This window comes from Monodelphis domestica, chromosome 5 (genome assembly GCF_027887165.1).
Source record: "Monodelphis domestica isolate mMonDom1 chromosome 5, mMonDom1.pri, whole genome shotgun sequence".
Taxonomy (NCBI): domain Eukaryota; kingdom Metazoa; phylum Chordata; class Mammalia; order Didelphimorphia; family Didelphidae; genus Monodelphis; species Monodelphis domestica.
The window spans coordinates 307,804,046-307,824,197 of NC_077231.1; the positions used below are offsets into that span (position 1 = coordinate 307,804,046).

Sequence of the window (20,152 nt, forward strand, 5' to 3'; positions counted from 1 at the left end):
AATATTTAAGAGTGGCCTTTGTAGCTCTTGGAGCCCAAGTTTGGTTACAGCTGCCTATACATGACCCATGTGCTAGTCCCTAGTGCTTTCTTCTCACAAAGAAAACATCCTGTTCCTACTGCTTATCCCCCTGACATTTAGCCTCAACCAGTCCTACCTAGGTGTGGAGAGCATGGTGGTAGTTGCTCACAAGTTATTGCACATGACCCAAGCATTTTGTGTCTTTTCAAAATCCCACTAGAAACTTAAAACTCCAGAGTGCAATCCTTTCTCTGTCACTTAGGAGTTCTGTGGTCAAGGAGCATGATTTCATTGCCCTAAGACTCATTTCCCTCATCTTTAAAAGGAAAGAATTGGACTAGATGGTTTCTAAACTTCCTTTTCTTTTCTCTCTTTTTTTTTTAACTCTACCTTCCATCTTGGAGTTAATACTGTGTAAGAGCTGGGCAATGGGCATTAAGTGACTTGCCCAGGGTCACACAGCTGGGAAGTGTCTGAGGCCAGATTTGAACCTAGGACCTCCTGTCTCTAGGCCTGGCTCTCAATCCACTCAGCTACCCAGAACTGCCCCCTCCATCTAGTTATTTTTTAATAATAATAACAATAATAACACATTAATAGCACGTTCTGGTTTGCAATGTGCTTTGATCCTGACAGCTCTGGGAGGTGGGTGCCATTATTCCCATTCTATAGTTGAGGAAACTGAATCATAGAAGTTGAGTGATTTGCTAGTTAGTATGTGAAGACAAATTTGAACTTGGGTCTTCCTTACTTTTGGTCCGTTGTGTCACCTAGCTGCCACTGTGCCACCCAACTGCCTCTGACCTAAAGCAAAATGTCCTAATCTGACTCACTGATGGCTATCAAGGGTCCACCAAAGTATGGAAGTATCACCTCAGGAGATTCAGGAATACATATTGCATAACTATTGTGTGAACAAAATACTGGAGTAACCAGAATATTATTTCTAGTAGAGAAATCTCTTGTCAAAGCCGGTGAGTCTGCTGAGGTTGCCATTGTTTGGAAACCCAAATATATTTTTTAAATACAGTACAAATCCAGTGTTGGGGCAAGAAAACTTAACTCTAGAAAATGACGAACTGCCAGGAAATCCTGTCTACAGAACATGGCCAGAGTAGGCAATTAGCCCTTTGTCCTTGGGGGCAGAAATGTTGAGGGCATTGCCATCTATGTCAACTTTTTATTTAAAAATAAATAATTTATTTAGCCACTGAGGCCTGGAGAGTTTCAACAACTTGCACAATTATCCAGGTAGTTTGTAGACATTCTGAAATCAAGTCCCAAGCCTTCGGACTCGAGATCCAACGCCCTGTCTTTATCCCATGCTATATCTCAATCCTAGCCTAGAGAAGAGGAGGGGAGGGAGGAAACAGGGAGTCAAGGGACCATGGCCTGGGGGAGATTTCTGAGAGTAATTGCAGCTCCAAGAGAAGTACGGAAAAGCAAGTGGCGCTGCTACTTCAGGCCCAAACACTGATTTATTGCCAGCTCACTTTAATGCTTCGGGGTTTGGTCATTCATGCTATTCCCCCTCCGTAGATAAACATCACAAGCCCTTTACTTCTTAGTAGATGGTCTTCTAGAATTGCTGCAGCCCCCAAGCTGGTGATGAGCCTCTGAAGTGGAAGAAACAATAGACAAAAGTACAATGGCTAGTCTGCACCTGAAGCTATCCCAGCTGGGAAGGACTGCTCAGAAGCTGGGCTCAGCCAGGAGAGGCCCCAAGCACCTGAGGCCATCCTCTGCGTGAAGTCCAATAACCAAAGGAGGACTTAAGGGAACAGGGTAGGAGCTGTGATTTCATTGGTCCAGGGGGCTCATCCACAATTTATATTGATTCATTAATCAAAGGCCAGGAACTGGACAGGAAATTTCACTGATACAGGAAACTCCCCCCATCAATGTAGATTGGCACCTTCTCTTTGACTTAGTGTCAGAGAGCTTCTTAGAGCACTGAGAAGATAGGCAAGTGACTTTTCCAGGGTCACACAGTCCATATGGATCAGCATCAGGACTTAAAGCATTTTTAGGTTTTGAGGCTGACTGTCTATCCTCCATACCTTACTGCCTCTCTGTAGGGTTTCTGAAATTTCCTCTCAATTTTAGTATTTTTTCATTTCTAACACTAATTTTTGGTACAAAGCTCCATTTCCCCTGGCTCCTCTTAGGAATGGCCCCCTCAAAACTCTGCTAAACACACACAAATCTTTCAAAAAAAGAAAAGAAAAGAAAACAACAACAACAACACAAAAACCCAAAACAGACAGCAAGAGAAGAGAAATGAGAGGCAAAGGATGTCCAACATGAACCTGACTTGGCAATGACTTCATTTCTTAGGGCTGAAATATTGTACCCATTTCACTTAGGTCCATTGAGTCTCTGATTTCTGTATGGCCCCCGAGACGGTGTTTTCTATGCTAAGTCAGAGGCTTCTCTTTTTATTGGGGAAGGCGGGGGAGGGAGGCAGCCTGTCTTCTCACCAACCAGGGGATATCTCAAAACCTGCCTGACCGACTTTTTCTATCCTCCTCGGAGGTTTATTGATTTTTTCCTTCTGAACATGTTTTCAGAGAAAGAACATTTTGCGAGCTCAAGGGCTGTAACAAAAATACCCCAGACAGGAAGAAAATACCCCAGACAGGAAGCATGTTGGTCCAAGACTATCACAGCCTGAGTTGGCCAAATATTCTCAAGCCTGGCCGGAGATAGGATGATGGGGTGGGAGATAAGAGACCTGGGACAAAGAGCACCCAAGTGACAGCCTACTCAAGAACAACAAGAGTTGGCCGATCTGGAAAGCTTCTCAAAGCACTCATGGGAGCCAAGTGAGTGGGACCCATTGGTCAGTCCCAATCTCCGAGGCTATTTGCTGACTTAGAAAGATGTGGACTCTCTTTTCAGAACTCTGTGGTTCTGTCACGCCATCCACTGTTGACTCCCCCATTCCTGTCTTCCCCTTTGGATAAACCAGTGCCATTATCACCAATTCCATATTCATCATCAGCAGAGGGAAGGGCTTTAAGAGGCACAGAGTACACCCATGTCTGCCCAGTAGCACTAGCTCAGGATTTTAGCTTTTAAGGTCAACTGGGAAGAGGGAACTGGCTGAAAAATATGGAAGACATGAGTTCAAGTCCTGCCTCTAAGGTATATATTAACTATGCGACTGTAGGCAAATTATTTAACCTCTTAGTGTCCTGGGCAACCCTCTCAGGCTCTAAATTGCAGGTGGTTTGTGGGTCTATAACTCGTGGAGAGAGTCTGGAAGTTTCCTGTTATTTATCAAATTCCTGATCTTGGACAAAACTAAGCAAAAAAAAAATCTAATAAGGATATAGTTAGAGCAGGGTGGTGCAGGATAGGCTGGTCTTGGAGTCAAGCGAGACCCGGGATTTAAATTCCACCTTACTAGCTGTGTGTCTAAGGCGCGGGTCATCAAGCTGAGTTTCCTCACCTATAAAATAGTTGTGAGCCTTGAATGTATGAGAATGGCTTCACCAGTAAATCAGAAAGTATTTTTAAGTACCTACTATGTGTCAGGCATTGTGCCAAGCACCATGGATACAAAGGTAAAAGAGTCCCTCTCTCAAAGAACACACAACCTACTTTTTAAAAATTCTTACCTTCCATCTTAGGATCAATCCTGTGTATTGGTTCCAAGGCAGAAGAGTGGTAAAGGCTAGGCCGTGGGGGTGAAGTGACTTGCCCAGGGTCACACAGCTAAGAAGTGTCTGAGGATCAGATTTGAACCCAGGATCTCCCATCTCTAGGTCTGGATCTCTATCCACTGAGCTACCCAACTGCTCCCTCAACCTTTTCTCATTTTACAAAAGAGGAAACTGAGACCCAGAGATCATATAGGAAGAAAATGTCCTCTTGTTTTCTCTCAGTAGGGAAATATAGACTCTCTTTATCCAATAAAAGTGTTCATTCCCTCCAGACCTGCTCCTATTCCAACTCTCTCCTCCTTGGAAACACCATCACTGATGGAAGTGCTCTCCACAGCTTTTCTTACTGTCAAAGGTTTCCAGAGGAGGGAGACCCAGCCCTGAAGGGGGATCAAGGCGCTGGGCATGCAGAGCTCCCTACAAACCCGAGTGCTAACGGGCATGTCTTATGGAAGGTCCATATGGGGGAGAATGGGCTCCTCTGGAGTTTGGAGCCTGTTTAGAAAAGGGGAGGTCTTGGGGCCCAATTATTCAGGGAGGGTCAAATGGAAGGAGATGGACTTCTTCAACTGTTTGAGGATAGGCAGAAAGAGACTGTAGTCTCCAGACCTGGCTCTCTATCGTCTGAGACACCCAGCTACCCCTAGTCTCAATCTTTCATCCCAGCTCCAGGCCACCTCTCCAGGGTCACCCTGAGTATTTTTTCTCTGCTGTATGGTGTCTCCTCACAATTATCAAAAGTGATTGGAGGCAGCTGGGTAGCTCAGTGGATTGAGAGCCAGGCCTAGAGATGGGAGGTCCTAGGTTAAAATCTGGCCTTAGATACTTCCCAGCTGTGTGACCTTGGGCAAGTCACTTGACCCCCATTGCCTAGCCCTTACCGCTCTTCTGCCTTGGAGCCAATATACAATATTGACTCCAAGACGGAGGGTGAGGGTTTAAAAAAAAAAAGCGATTGAGCATCTTCAAGAACATAAGATCACAGCTACAACATGAGGTGTTAGAAAAGGACTTTAGGGGAGGACGTATAACTTTCATGCAAATAGTATGTAAGTCCATCTCATAGAAGTACAAACATAACAAAGATGGAGGGAGGAAAGATGAAGGATTAAATGTAAACACTGGCGCTATTGTATATAATAAACTTACTCTCAGTCATCATTATGCAGGAAATTTGATTTCTGGTTCAATAGTAAAAATCCTCAAGTGCCCCCTGAGAATGAATAATTCTTTGTATTTCCCCAGTCCTTATTGATAATGATTTTTTTCTGATGTATCATGTATTTGCTGTATATTGTTAGAGAAATAATTTTTTAAAGAAAATAACCAAAAAAAAGTGCTACTGATCATGAAGAGTCCTACTTGGCCAAGGTCCTACGTGATCCAAGATGGGGCAGAGAACCTTCTAAGAGTCCTGTGTTCAAATCTGAACTCCAACACTTCCTAGCTGTGTGACCCTGGGCAAGTCACTTAACACCCCCTCCCCCACTGTCCAGCCCTTACTGCTCTTCAGCCTTGGAACCAATGCACAATATTGATTCCAAGACAGAAGGTAAGGATTATTTAAAAAAAAAAGTCTACAGTCTTGCAATTCTAATCAAGGGACCTTAAACTGAGGAGGAACCTGCCTGTGTTTAGCTACCAAGCTAGATAGGATGGGGGAAAACCAGCTACAACAAAGGAGGCAGAATTCAATAAAGATGTCCAGTAAACCCTTAGGAAATAATATCCAAGAAAGGAGCCATGGCTTTGGATGTCTATACAATAACCTACAGATATCAGCAAGAAGCAAGGAGATAATTGGGACTAACTTGGATTGAAGACAAGCAAATGTTTCCATTTTTAGAAAATGGGGGGAAATGAATTTTGCAAACTGCTTGACTCTGATTTCTGGTAAAATTCCGGAATTTATTATTTCAAGGGTTGGCTTCGAAGGACTTATTTAAATGGATTCTCGATAGCGAGGACAGAAGTAGTGCTCATGAAGGGCCAGCATGTCTTCATTGAGAAGCGGGCATGGGCGACTGACTTCATTTCCCTCTTTTGGGAGAGGATTGCTGGAAAGGTAGATCGGCAGAGTGCCAGGCAGACAGTTTGTCTAAAGCTCCACAGTTGACCAAGTCTCTCATGCTTTCCCTTTGGACAAGGTAGAGGGATGTAGCCGGACAATGATGCGGTTAGATGGATTCAGAAGTGTTGGCTCCTGGCCATAAAGAATAGTTGTTAGTGGGTTGCTATAATCGTGGAAAGGGATCTCTAGCTGTGTGCCCCAGGGACTTGCTCATGAACATTTTTATTAATAACTTGGGTGATAATAATAGTGGGCAGTTATAGAGTGCTTTCAGGTTTTCAAAGCACTTGACATACATTATTTCATTTGATTCTCACAATAAGCCTGTGAAGTAGATGCTACTATTATCCCCATTTGGTAGAAGAGGAAACGTAATTGAAGAGGTCAGGCGTCCTGCCCGGGGTCACGCAGCTAAGAGTCTGAGGCGGGATTCATACTAAGGTCTCCCTGATTCCAAGTCCAGTGCTCTATGCTTTGCACATAGATGGTAGGCTTAGTGGATCTGCTGGAGGATGAGAACTAGACAATGCTTGGAATGATGGCTGAACCTGAGGAGAGACAAATCTGAAGTTCTACACCTGGGTTCAAAAAGTCAACTTCATCCATATAAGATGGGTGTCGCATGGTTACATAAGTCATTCAAAACAAATCACGGGGTTTTAGGGAATGGCAAGAGCGAGGTTGGGCAGTAGGATGCCATGGCAACCAAAAAAGCTGATGAGAGCAGCAGTGTCCAAAAAGTGGTCGCCATAGTCCTGCAGAATATATTCTACCCTGCCTGGAACTCATGTCCTTGTGCTGTCACAGGTCTAGAAAATCTGATTTTAATGAGGGGTTGTGATAAGCTGATGATTTTCCAAAGGAAAGGACCTAGGATGATGAAGGACCTCGATGTCATGCCTGTTGAGAATTGGGAGTGTCTAGGTTGGAGATGGGTAGACTTGGTCTTCTCTTCAAGTATGACCATAGCCATGAGCTAGAAGAGGGAATCGATATAATCTGTTTGACCCCAGAAGGCAGAGCTGGGAAAAGGGCAGCCAATGGAAATTACAGAGAGGCAGATTTAGACTCAAGGTAAGGAAAAACTTCTTACCAATTATAGTTATTATAGAACAGAATGGGTTAACTTAGGAGGTTGTCAGTTTTCCCTCACCAATGTCTTTCTCAGATGTGAGATTGGGGGATTCTTGTTCAGCTACAGGTAGATGGGCTTTGAGGTCCTTTCCAATATAAAATTTATTTGGTTTTATCAATTATAATTGCTTTCTGCCCTACTACAAAGTAGCTCCCCTTCCCAATGTTGCTGATTCTGTTAAGTCATGGAAACCTCTGTGTTATCTTTAATGCCTTCTCTTTCATCGAATCACCAAATCTTATTGTATCTTTCCTTTGAAAGTTCTCATATATGTACTTTCCTTTACATTTCCACTTCTCCTTCACTCCAGAGATTTCATTTTAACCCATTTCTGGGATTTTAATTTTCTAGATAAAAAACCAAAAGCCAAATATTCTAAATTCTATGAGAGGCAGCCTAACATTGAAAGTAGGGTGCTAGATTTGGGGCTGGAGGTTCTGGGGCCAAGTTCCAGCTCTTCTACTAGTTACTATCTGTACCACTTGACCTCCTCATCCAACAAACCAAGGTATTGGCTACATGGCATCCAAGGTCACATCTGGATCCAAATTATGATCCTATGATCATTGTTCTCAAAATAGAAAACGTGAATGTTTCCCCAGGCAACCATGAACATGATTAGAACCCAAATAACCTATCCTATCAGGTGGGTAAGATGATTTGCCATGAAGTTAGGCAGGAATTTGTATATTTAGACCTGGGAAAGAACACAGCTCACCTAGTACCATCTCTTTCATTTTATAGATCAGGAAAATTGACGCCCAGAGAGGTCACCTGGAAGGGAACCCATGTCCTCTTGATTTCTAGCATCCTTTCCACCAAACTACATTCACTAAGATTTAAGAAAGCTTAAATAAATAGAAAATAAAGCATTTTGGTTCTATCAAAGAAAGTGCTGAAACCCCTCCATCTATTTCCTAATCCAGCCCTCCCTCTTATTTCTCATCCATCTGCCCTAGAAGAATCTTCCTCAAATACCCAAGTTATCATGTTAATCTCCTGTTTAAATACCTCTAATGTTTGAGGTAAATGCTCCAAGATAAAATCCAAAGCCCGAGGGTCCCCAGCCTGGCTTCTCTCCTGGCTAATTTATTGCTCACTACTTTCCAGCAAAACTCTAAATCCCATACATCTTTTACTTCATCTCACTATTCTAATAAGAGCATGCCTTAATGAAAAGAAACAGGAAAGGTCACAAGGAGAGAGAGTGGAGTAGCATTGGATATTAGGAAGTGAAAAAAATCTAGAAAGGAGAGTAGGGATGCAGGGAGGAAGAGACTAAACTATTATAAAGCACTTATTATGTGCTGGTTCTGGGGTCAGAAAGATTCATCTTCCTATATTCAAATCTGTCTTCAGGCACTTACAAGCTATATGACCCTGGGCAGGTCACATAACTATTTGCCTCAGTTTCCTCATCTGTAAAATGAACTGGAGAAGAAAATAGCAAACCACTCCAGTATCTCTGTCAAGAAAACCCCAAGTAGGATCACAAAGAGTTGTATGCATCCAAAACAACTGAATAACAACAACACTGTATGCCAGATAATATGCTAAGTATTTTACAAACATGTCATTTGAGTCTTACAAAAACCCTGTGAGGAAAATACAGTTCTTACCCTCATTTTACACGTGAGGAAACAGAGGCACTCATTTTACACGTGAGGAAACAGAGGCAAAGAGAGGTAAAGTAACTTTCCTAGGTTCCAACAGTAAGTGTCTGAGGACAGATTTGAATTTGGGTCTTCCTGATTTCAGACCCAGGACTCTATCTACTACCCTACCTAGTTGCCTCACTCCTAGCTTTGTGAAGGAGAATATTTGAGAAAAAGTAAAAGAAGGGAGATATCAAAGAGAGCTACTCTGTAGTTGATTCCAATTTCAAAGCACCCCCCCCCAAAAGAGAAACCATTTCAATGAGGAGGAAAAATGAAATTTTTCTGAAGAAGCTGATATGGATGTACAGGGAACTTATCAAACAACTTAGAAGGGAATTAAGGAGAAAATAGAAGCAAGACCAGCTAATGAGGATGAGTATAAAAGCATGGCAAGATCCTGTAAAGATGTCAGTAATTCCAAAGTTCAGGTGAAGTTAAGGCTATTGAAGGAAGTCCAATAAAAAGTCTCTTTTTAGCTTTACTGGGAGAAAAAGGAAGATTACAGGAGGGTCAGGATTTTTGTTTGGAGTGAATGGGATGATTACAATTGACCGAAGAGAGACAGCAAAGATACTCGATTTTTATTTTTTTTTCCTCTGCCAAGGAGAACTGGAAAATAACAGAAAGAAAATGGCAAACAGGATATAGGAAATGGGAAAGGTCCCACAAGTTTGGAAAGATGCACAGATCATGATTTTCACAAAATAGGAAAAGAACAGAGTCTGCAAATTATAAATCAGTAAGCTTGGCTTTGATTCCTGGGAAACTAGAACTGAAGAACTCTTCATGAGATAGCTGGTGTATATCTAGAAAGAGAAACTAAGTTGCCAAGAACCTGCAGGGCTTTATCAAGCACAGGCCATGCCAGGCTAACCCTCAATTCCTTTATAGACAGGATTAGTACAGTAGTAGATGAGAGAATGCTATATGATATAGTTTGCCTAGATTTAGCAAAGCTTTGAATCTAGTACATGATAATCTTCTAGTGGCATCAAGATTAGAGGACAAAACAATCAGATGGATTCAGAGCTGGTTTACTGGACAGATTCAAAGAGAAATTGTTAAGTACTCCGTGTTCAGTGTAGTAAGAAGTACCTAGTGAAGTGCCCCAGGGATCAGTACTCAGCTCTGTATCTATTAACATTTTTATCAAAGCTTACCATAAAAAAAAGAAATTAGCTTCACAAATACTAGATATGGGGAGAGACTGAATTAGATAGTTATTCTGGGAAAGAGCTGGAGGATATAGGGAACTGCAAGGTCAATGAGTCAGCAGTAGAAGTGAAAACCTCCCCTAAAACACAAAATGAAAGTCACTGGGACTGTATTAAGAATTCCCACAACTTGTGGGAATAAAGAGGTAAGAAAGAGTCCCATTGGATTCTGTCCTCATCTGGAATGGTGTGTTGAACTCTTTTAATACCTAGACATGTTAGGAGGAGGGCTGCCTTCTCTGGGAAGGGCCTTGAACCCTTGAAGGAACTGGGCACATTTAGCTTGAAGAAGAGCCGGGAGGGGCACCATAGTTGTAGCAAAGATATAACTGTAGTATAAAAGGTGGCATAAATAAAGGTATAAAAGTATCCTAAGGATGGTCAAATGGAAGAGAGATTAGACTTGTTCTCTTTGGTCCCTGAAGGCAGAACCAAGAGCACGGGGAAACTGCAAAGGGGCCAATTTAGGTGAGATATCAAGAACTTTCAGATAATTTTGTTGTTGTTTCTGACTCTTCTGTGACCCTGTTTGGAGTTTTCTTGGCAAAGATACTGTAGTAGTTTTCCATTTCCTTCTTCAGCTCATTTTACAGATAAGGAAACTGAGGCAAAAGGATGATGTAACTTACACAGGGTCATATGGAGTATCTGAGGTCAGATTTGAACTCAACAAGATGAAGTTCTCAATCCATTATGCTACCCAGCTGCCCCCTCCAGACAATTGGAGCTATTTAAAAGTGGAATATACTAACTCAGAGGGCTTTGAGGAGAGACCAGGAGGCATGCTGGGTGTGCGTGTGGAGATGTGGAATGTAAGACCCCAGTAGTTAGGGCTGTCTAATTTTAACTGTATCTCCTGTGCATAATTGTGTACAAGGTTAATAAGCACCAGTTTAATGGAATAAAATGGATGTCAGTATATTAAAGATTTGTGATCTGATCACTTGGAACTGGGCCTTAAAGATGCCCAAGGTTCAGAAGATTAAATGACTTAGCCCTGCTTATACAAGGGTCAGAGTTGCAGAATTTGAACCTGGGTCATCCTGACTCCAGCACTAGCACTCCATCAAGGCTGTTTCCCTGGATAAAAGCCTGCTGGGGTTAAAAAATATTTTGAAAAAACGCCAACTCGAGCTTGGTGATACAAGATACATGGAAGTGGCAGACTCTTTGATGAGCGCTCTGTTCTTTCTTCCAGGTCAGGGGTTTCTTCCAGAAAATTCTCTCATCTATTTATAGTATGATGTGCCTTTTGGAATGTTTATTCAAAAATGTTTCCAAGTTAAAACTGGTCTGTGGTTCACAGCAGCAGCCTGATCGGGTTTGGGGGGCAGAGGATGGGGGAGGTGTGAGTTACTCTGACCATAACAAATGGGCCTTTTCCTGGACAAATGGCCTGAGAGGCCACCGTGGAGCCAGGGTTGGCAAACCGCTCTACCTATTATGGCGAGGATACAACTCAAAGAAACCACTCTGGTCTGTCCCCTTTAGCAGTGCTTAAAAAAAAAATCAAACTGTCTTCATTTTTTTCTAATTTGATTTCTCAAAAGATGTTATCGTAGAGGTCAACGGTGATGGTCAAGAACTAAAAGAAACATTTTCAAAATGATTTTCATTTTCCAATTTGTCTTTGGGGAGGTGGGAAAGGAGTAAAGGAACCATCTAACTTGCTTTTAAAAAAGCCTTAAAATTCATGATTCCCAGAGCCCAGCATTTTTAGAGCTCAGAGTTTTCCTAAAGGATCCACCCACAACAGTGTGTGGATCTGTTAAACAAAAGCTGACAGAGCACAGTAGCTATTCTGTGTAGGCCCGGAGAATGGGAGGGCACATTTCCAAGTGCATCTCAAAGCCACAGGAATTTTGAGGAGGAAAGAAAAAGAATGCATGAATCAAAGACAAGCCAGCCTCCCAGTCATGAGACCCCATTAAAATGGTATTTTCTGTCAGATGCACAAGAAAACACCTTTTTTTCCTTTAAAAGGCTAAGATTTAATAAGAACAGAAATAGAAATGAGGGAAGATGGGGAGTGGGAAGTCTAGATTTGGAGTGGAAAGGACCAGCTCTTTCATTTTACAGATGAGGAAACTGAGGTCCAGGGTAGCTAGGTGGTACAGTGGAAAGAACACCAGGCTTGGAGACTGGAAGGGTCATCTTTCCGATTTCAAATCTGGCTTCAGGTATTTTCTGTGTGACCTCGGCAAGCCTGCCTCAGTTTCCTCATCTGTAAATTTAGCTAGAGAAGGAAATGGCAAACCACTCCAGAGTCTCTGCCGAGAAAATCCAACATGGGGTCACAAGTCAGATACGACTGGAAAGGACTGAACGACAAACTGAGAGCCCAGAGAAATCAAGCTCTTGGCCTATGATCAGATAAATAGGCTCTTTATCCCAAGAATTCAACCTGTCTCTGATTGGAAGGGAGAGAAGAAACAAGGATTCCAACATAGCCTCCAAGTCCTGTGGAAAACTAGTCTTAAAAGTACTGTAGAAGCCCAGGCTGTGCACGCTTCCCATTCATTGGGCCTGGACCAATAGAACCCACACGTGGCTTTAATAGCCCCACTTGGCTCCCAGGGACTTGTGATCAACAGAATGAAACAATTTCTCTTGTCCTTTTGGACAAGGGGTTTTGTCATTCGGACAGTGACTTGTATTATCAGCCCAGAGGCATGAGGAAAGATGGAGAAACAGGGCAAGCCATTCTCTGTTCTCCCTTCCTTTCTTTTTCTTCTCATCTCCTTTTCCTTCCAGCTGGGAAACTCCAGCCCTCTGCTCTCCTGATTCCCTTCTACCCACCCTCCCATTCGAAGCATCCTCAATGAGGAAGCTCGGCACGAGCATCCTTTAGATGAAGTCCTCCCGGACAGAGGACTTGAGATTTGGAGATCAGACCCAATTCACTGCTTTCACAGTTGGCCAAGAGAAATGGGTTGACCTGGGAAAGCGGCGGCTCCTGACTGTGTCTCTATGGGCAGCAGTTTTCTTATCTGTCAAATGAGAAAAGTAGAGCCTCCTTCCTAGCGTGGTTGTGAGGATCAAACAAGATTCGGCAAAGTCCCACCATCAGGAAGAGAGGAAGGCTAGCGTTTGGACTAGGTCTTCCTCTGCAGACCCCAACCCTTTCTCTAAACACTCACTGAACTTCCTTTGCTGAGAGAGCTGAAGGATCAGATTAGCGTTCTTAGAGGGGAAATTATGACAATCCGATGATTTCCATCATCTTTGGTTCTAAATACACAGAAAAAAATCTGGGTTCTCCCCCACCACTAAATTTTTACCCAGTTCCCTCCATCATCCCATCCCTCCAACCAACCAGGTGCCCAGGGTTTCTCTTTGAGCTAAAGAGGATTTTAAGGCTGTGCATGAATCAAAGACAAGCCAGCCTCCCAGTAATGAGACCCTCATTAAAATGGTATTTTCTGTCAGATGCACAAGAAAACACCTTTTTTCCTTTAAAAGGCTAAGATTTAATAAGAACAGAAATAGAAAGGAGGGAAAATGGGGAGTGGGAAGTCTAGATTTGGAGTGGAAAGAGACCAACTCTTTCATTTTACAGATGAGGAAACTGAGGTCCAGGGTAGCTAGGTGGTACAGTGGGCTCCCACTGCACCAATAAAATGCAGTCTGCATCTCTTTCCATTTGTCTGTTTTGACAACTGCACAGGACACAGAAATGAAGCCCATCACAGCCATGGGCAACTAGTGGCCAAACCTAGAACATTCATGAGGATTTTTATTTGACACTCAATGGTCATTTTTAGCTTTTGTCTCTTTGGAGGAAATAAGGCAGCATGGCACAGTGCTCAGAGCCAGTCTGAGACAGAAAGGCTTGTGTTCAAGTCCTGCCTCTGGCCCATAATGACTGAGCCTGGCCAAGGCATTCAGGTAGGTACCTTGAAGAGAAGATGCTGACCTGCAGGTTAGAGGAGATTCCTTAGCAGGAGTTACACCAATCAACTCCCAGATCCCATCCCTATTCCCTTCCTCCTCTTCCTCTAGGGGAGGGAAAGCCCTCTTGCTCTAAGAATCACAAATTCTTCATAGTTTATTTCTTTAATAAAGAAACTGGTATAAAACACGGCAATGGCCCTTTCTTTCCTTTTCAGTGGTGTGGGGAAACTTCTGGAGTGGAGATTCCTTCCCACAGGGGAGATTGGCAACTCTCCTTAAACTCAGCCTCAGGGAGTTTCCTGAGCACTGAAAATTAGTGTTTTGTCTAGGATCCCACCTGATGGAGGCAGGACTTGAACCAGCCACAGGTCTCTGGACGCCAGACCTCAGAGGCTTGCTCTCTCCACCTTAACATATAGACTCTACAAATCAATTCATTTTCCATGTCCAGACTTGGTGAGAGTCTGTAGAGGATGCCTGGTCCAACCCTTCATTTTACAAATGAGGAAACTCAGAGCTAGGTTAAGTGACCCATTCTCCAGAAAACACTCTCCAGATGCCTGCACTGGGCTTGGACTCAAGAAGACCTGAGTTCAAATCTTCCCCTAGGCACCAACTAGCTGTGTGACCCTGGGTAAGTTACTTAATAGATTCAGCCTCAGTTTTTTATCTGTAAAATGGCCACACAAAATGGCAAAATAGGCAATATCTCCCAGGGTAGTGGAGAAGATGAAAGGAGATAACACATGTAAAGAGTTTAAAGAGTTATATCAGTGCTAGTTGTAATGCTGCCGATGCCTTTGCTATGCTTTATTATTATACTATTATAATAAATAAGTAATATTTATTGCACACTAGGTAGGTGGTCTTCTGAAGCTTTTTTTATGTGACAGAAAGCAGAGGTTTTGGAACACACACAAGCTGGTGGGGACCTCTGAGGGCATCTAAATCCACTCTCTGTATTTTATAGAGGAGGGGAAATGATTGGCCCAAGGGCACAGGGTGGCCCAGAGATTGGACCCTGGAACCTCTAACAGATTCTCCTTTCTCCGTGCCCATTCCGTGCCACGGAGCTCTTCACTTCAGGGTCAAGCCTTGTCAGCACCCAGCAGAGCAGTCCATCCCCCGCTCGCTGGCTCCCGCCCCCCTGCCCCCCTGGCCCCCCCCCCCCGCACCCCCCCTTCCTTTCCCGCCCCGGCAGGCAGTGGGCTTCCTTACCTTGAAGTTGTGGGTCTTCTCATAGTTGCAGTGGTTGTCATTCTGCGCGAGGGCTGCTCTCCGCACCAGGGAGGAAATCTGCGAATAGGCAAAGAGGTTGAGGGGGGGCCCGAGCCAGACGCCCTTAGCCCCCACCTGGCCTGCCAAGGCCATGGCCAGCAGCTCCTGCCACTGCTTCCTGGCCGCCGGGGATCTGCGGCGCCCCGCCGGGCACGCGGCCTCGGTCTCCGGCCACAGCTCCTGGGGGAGCCCGGGGCGGCCATCGCCCAGCCAGCGGCCTGCATCGCGGGAGCCTCGGAGGGCCGGCACGGCGGGCCAGCTGCGCCGCATGTCCAACAGTCAGGGAAGGGCCAGCAGCTGCTTAAGGGCGGCCCCTCCGGGAGGAGAGACCCAGGGCATGTGACTGGCCCCAGCTGCGCCGCGCTGGGCTGGGCTGGGCTGGGCTGGGCTGGGCTGGGCTGGGGGGCCCTCCCCCGGGGGGGGGGCGGCCTCTGCTTCAGCAGCGGAATCCTGCAACTCCCCCGGGCTGCTTCTTAAGGCAGCCTGGTGCCTAAAACAATAGGGCGCATGAATGTGCTGAGCTAGCCCGAGGGGAGCCGGGAGACCGCCCCAATACCGGGGGTGGGGAGTCACCGCCCAGCCCCAGGCGGCCCCCGCCGTCGAGTTTTCCGTACCCCCTGCTCTAGCCAGACACAACTGACTCCTGTTTGGCCACAGCTCTCTCCCCGCCCCCACCCCCACCCCCACCCCGAGCCCGGCGGGCGCGTGCACCCCCCCTTCCCCCCGACACACACTGACACAAACACCCCAACTGGCTTCGCTCCTCGGAGACCCAGGCTGTATCCAGTTATCCCCAGGCTCAGAGCCTGAACTCCGAGGGACTAAACCCCTGGAACCCCCGAGGGTGGTTGAATCTGGATGGGATAAAGGTCTGGGGTTCTCGGCTCCATCCTCTTCTCTTTAACTTAACACCCGAGTGTGAGCCTTTGGGGGGCGGGCGGGCGGGCACTCCTCAAGGCTATGGGAAGTGGCCTTTCAGGCTGTAGACAGCCCGGGATCCCCTAGGACCTCCCCACCCCTCGCCAAGGCTAGTGGCTACCTTCCAGAACGGGAAGGTGCCGGTGCTTTCCCCAGTCCCAGTGCATCGGTAGCCCGGCGCCCCAAGCTCTGGGCTCAGGCGGGCAGCAGATTGCTTCGGAGGGATTTTTAAGGGAGCCGCTCTTGCAGGCTAAGGACCCGGGATACAAAGGGGAGCCAAATGCGGGGCTTTGGGGCTCTGTGCACACGCGCCACATTCAGACAAGTGGACCGGGGCTAGTCCCAGAGGGGAGGCGCAGCCCAGCTCCTGGGCTCATCATTCCTCCGCGTGCAGCTCCGGTCTAGGTCTCCCCCGCTGAAGGTCCTAAGGGGGCCCTTCGCGAATGAGAAATAGTGACCCTGCCTCCTTCATTTCCCGCTCTTTGGTCCCCAAACCAGAGCCAGAGTAGCCCGTGTGTTAGTCTGCAGTCCTGCCCCTCTCCTAGGAATCCGAGCGCCCTTCCTGGGGGCTTCAGGTCCGGGTTGGACTCGGTGGTCCCTGCGGGCCCTCCCCACTCCAGTTCCGCTTTTAAGGGCCGGAAGAATGGATGTGGCTTTTCTGAGCTCCCTCCGGTCCCAGCCCCAGCTCCCTGCTCTTCATCTCCATGAGCTCCCTTTGCTTTCTGAGGGGATTTCAGTGCTCCATCAAAGCCATAAACACCTACTCAGGCATACGGATTTGAAAGGCCGGCCTCAGGCCAGATGGTCAGTGGCTGTTAGGCAAATAGCCCAGGCTAAGCAATTCCATCCATTGGCCGACTTCTCAACCTCATCCCTGACAAAAACAGCTCTGGGGAATAGGCCACCATACATCCCCCTCTCCTACTTGGTGTAATCCTGTATTCCTGATTAACTGACAGAGTGAGGCCTTCCCTAGCTGGTCTTGGACATCAGAAGCCTTGGGTTCCAATCTGTTTCTGCCAACTGCTAAGTGGGTGAACCTGGGCAAATTCTTTAACACCCCCGAAACTCAAGACTCGGTTTCTTCATATGTAAAATAAGGATGCTTGTAATGCCATTAGGTCCATGGTGGTGAACCCATGGCACGTGTGCCAGAGGGGGCACTGAGAGTCCTCTCTGTGGGCATTCCCGCTGTTGCCCCAGCACAGAGTTCATTACTAGAGAGCAAGAGGGACAAGGGCCAAGCTGCTTCCCTCCCCATCTCAATGTGCACCTGAGGACATCACCTGTCCCTCTAAAACAGCGGTTCTCAACCTCTCAATTTATAGCAATGAGAATACATAATGCATAGCAGGTATTTACATTCTGAATCATAACTGTAGCAAAATTACAGCTTTGAAGTAGCCACCAAAATAATTTTTTGGTTTGGGGTCACTGCAACATGAGGAACTGTATTGCAGGGACATGGCATTAGAAAGGTTGAGAACCATTGCTCTAAAAGGTTCGCCATCACTGTATTAGGTCATTCCTTACAGGGCTGTTTCTGAGGCTCAAAGGAGATGGAGGGGATAAAGCACTTTGTGCTTTAAGCTTTGAGCTTAAAGCTCATCTAAATGTCTGCAATTGTTTCCTGAAGAATGTCATCATTCTGGCTAGGTCAGACGGCAGCCTTCCATGGCAGTCTGTGACTAAGGGAGCAGAGGAAGCCGCCTGCCTCTGAGGGAATGCTCTGGGAGGCAGAATCACACACACATACTGTCATTTCAAATTAGCTGTATGACCTTGGGTGAGTCAATTCTCTTTGGGCCTCCATTTCTTCTCCTGTACAATGAGTGGGTTAGATTGCATGCTGTCTAAGGTTACTCCCTGTTCTAAAGCCTGTGATCCCACAGCTCTGACCAAGGCCACCCTGCGGCTTAGTGTTAGAGCCAAGTCTCTTCCCCACCACAACCCAGAGGCTTTGGGTTCCTCTGAGTCCCAGGGCCAGTCCAATGAATCTGCATTGTACAGACAGGCTTTTCCCCCCAAACAGACTAATATTCTTTTGGATTCACTGCAAAACCACATAAAAACAGCGGTGGTGATGGTTGAAACATTCCTTTGCAAATGAAAATACTCTCAGTGGTCAGGTAGATGGGACTAAGGAACTAAATAATGTCTGCAGCAGTTAAAGGCTTCCATCTTGCTATGGACTACTCGGGGACGTGTGCCTCTGTTTACCTTAATTTTGAAACATAAATTGGCAGGGCAACTTGGAGTAGCAGTGGCTAGAAACCTGGACTCCAAGTTAGAAACACTTGAGTGCAAATCTTGCTCAAGGTACTCCTCAGTTGTGTGACCCTGGGCTAGCTATGCTTCCTTTCTTAGCCTCAGTTTCCTTATTTGTCAAATGAGAATAAAAGTACTTCGACAGAGTTGTAAGGATCAAATGAAATAAAGGGCTTTGAAAATCTACAAGTCCTCTATAAATGTAAGGGATAATGAAAGGTATAGCCAACTAAGTTTCTCTTGGGACTTTTGAAAAGGGATCATCATAGCCATGGGCAACTTGGTGGCACAGTGGATAGGTTGCCAGGTCTAGAATTAGGGAGACCCCTCTTCATGAGTCCAAATCTGGCCTCAGACACTTATTAGCTGTGTGACCCTAGACAAGTAACTTAATCTTATTTGCCTCAGTTTCCTCATATGTAAAATGGGCTGGAGAAGGAAATGACAAACCAAAGAAAATTCCAGATGGGGTCATGAAGAGTCAGACACAATTGAAAATAACTGAGGAACAACATACTTACAAAACAGGAGAGTCAAATATTAACATTTAAAATCCAAGTCTGGCATTATTTATTTGATGTATTTAAAAAAATGACTCTGAGAGGGAGTCCAAAGCTTTCACTAGCCTGCTACCAAAGGGACACACACAGAAGGGTTAAGAGCCCTGATACACACATAGAAGATAGAGCTGAGGGCAGCTGGGTGGCTCAGTGGATTGAGAGCCAAGCCTAGAGACAGGAGGTCCTGGGTTCAAATTTGCCCTCAGATACTTCCTAGCTGTGTGACCCTGGGCAAGTCACTTGACCCCCATTGCCTAGCCCTTACCACTCTTCTGCCTTGGAGCCAATACCTAGTATTGTTTCTAAGATGGAAGGTAAGAGTTAAAAAAAAAAAGAAGATAGAGAGCTGGATAGCTAGAAGGCTAGATAAATGATAGCTAGCTGGATAGGTGGATAGATAAATAGAGATCATAGCTAACTAGATGAATGGATAAACAGATAAGTTGATAACTGGATAAATGGATAGATAGATAACTAGTAGTTGGTTATAATGGATGGGTAAAAAGATAGTTAATAGCTGGATAGACAAATGGATGGATAGATGGATGGATAGATGGATGGATGGATGCATGCATGGATATGATCGTAGCCTATCTCTGCTCGTAAACCTTCAATGGCTCCCTATTCCCTGCTGAATTAATTCTAAATCCTTAGCTTACAGTCAAGACCATTGACCATCTGGGTCCTATGTAGCTCAGGTTACTTTCACACATTAATTCTGTGTTTGTTTCTTCTCCTCCCAAATACATCTCAGCTTCTGGTACCTCTCCATCTTTGGCCTTGCTCTTCTCTGTATCTTGAATGCATTTCCTGAAAACTCTATTATTCTTCCCCACCTTCCAGAACCAGCTCAAACCCCATCATCTTCTCCAAGATGTTTCCCCACATCCATCAGACAGAAGGAACCTCTGCTACATCCAACCTGTGTCATCTTGGGCAAGTCCCTCGCCATCTCAGTTTCCTTCTTTGTAAAAATGGAAGGATCAGATGAGATGATTCAACACCATTTCCAGCTCCAGTGATGACTATGATCCTCGGACCACCCCATCTCTGCCCTGCTGATAATGGTCAAGTAAGCACAGCACCAGCTGAAAATAAACTCACTCCCAAATAACCTGAATACTTGATGTTTACATAATAAAGTTTGCAAAACAACTCCCATATACGATGTCATCTGAACTTTACAGCAAACCTTGGACAGGGCTCCTAAAGCCATTATAAGTCCCATTTTAGAGATGAGAAGACAGAGGTGCAGAAATTTAAAGGGATTTGTCCAGGATCACACAACTTAAAAAGGGTTAGAGGCAGGTTTTGAATCCAGGACCTCTTCTCTCCAAGTCTAACACCTATTCACTATTCCTTGTTGGCCATTTCTAAAATAATTTAATCATTGCAAACTTTGGTCCAGAAGATAGGGACTGTCTCTTGAATCCCTCTTTACCTGGTATCTATTAAGGAGCCCTGTAC

General features: G+C 45.3%; 1 protein-coding gene across 2 annotated transcripts in view; it reads right to left on the bottom strand.

Annotated features, from left to right (window-relative positions):
* Positions 1-20,152, bottom strand: part of CHN2 (chimerin 2) — a 311,920-nt gene that overhangs the window by 19,247 nt on the left and 272,521 nt on the right. For both annotated transcript variants that reach the window (XM_007505262.3, XM_007505263.3), the window contains exon 7: positions 14,880-14,957. In XM_007505262.3, coding sequence (XP_007505324.1) covers positions 14,880-14,957 — 78 coding nt within the window. The remainder of the gene's footprint in view (positions 1-14,879; positions 14,958-20,152) is intronic.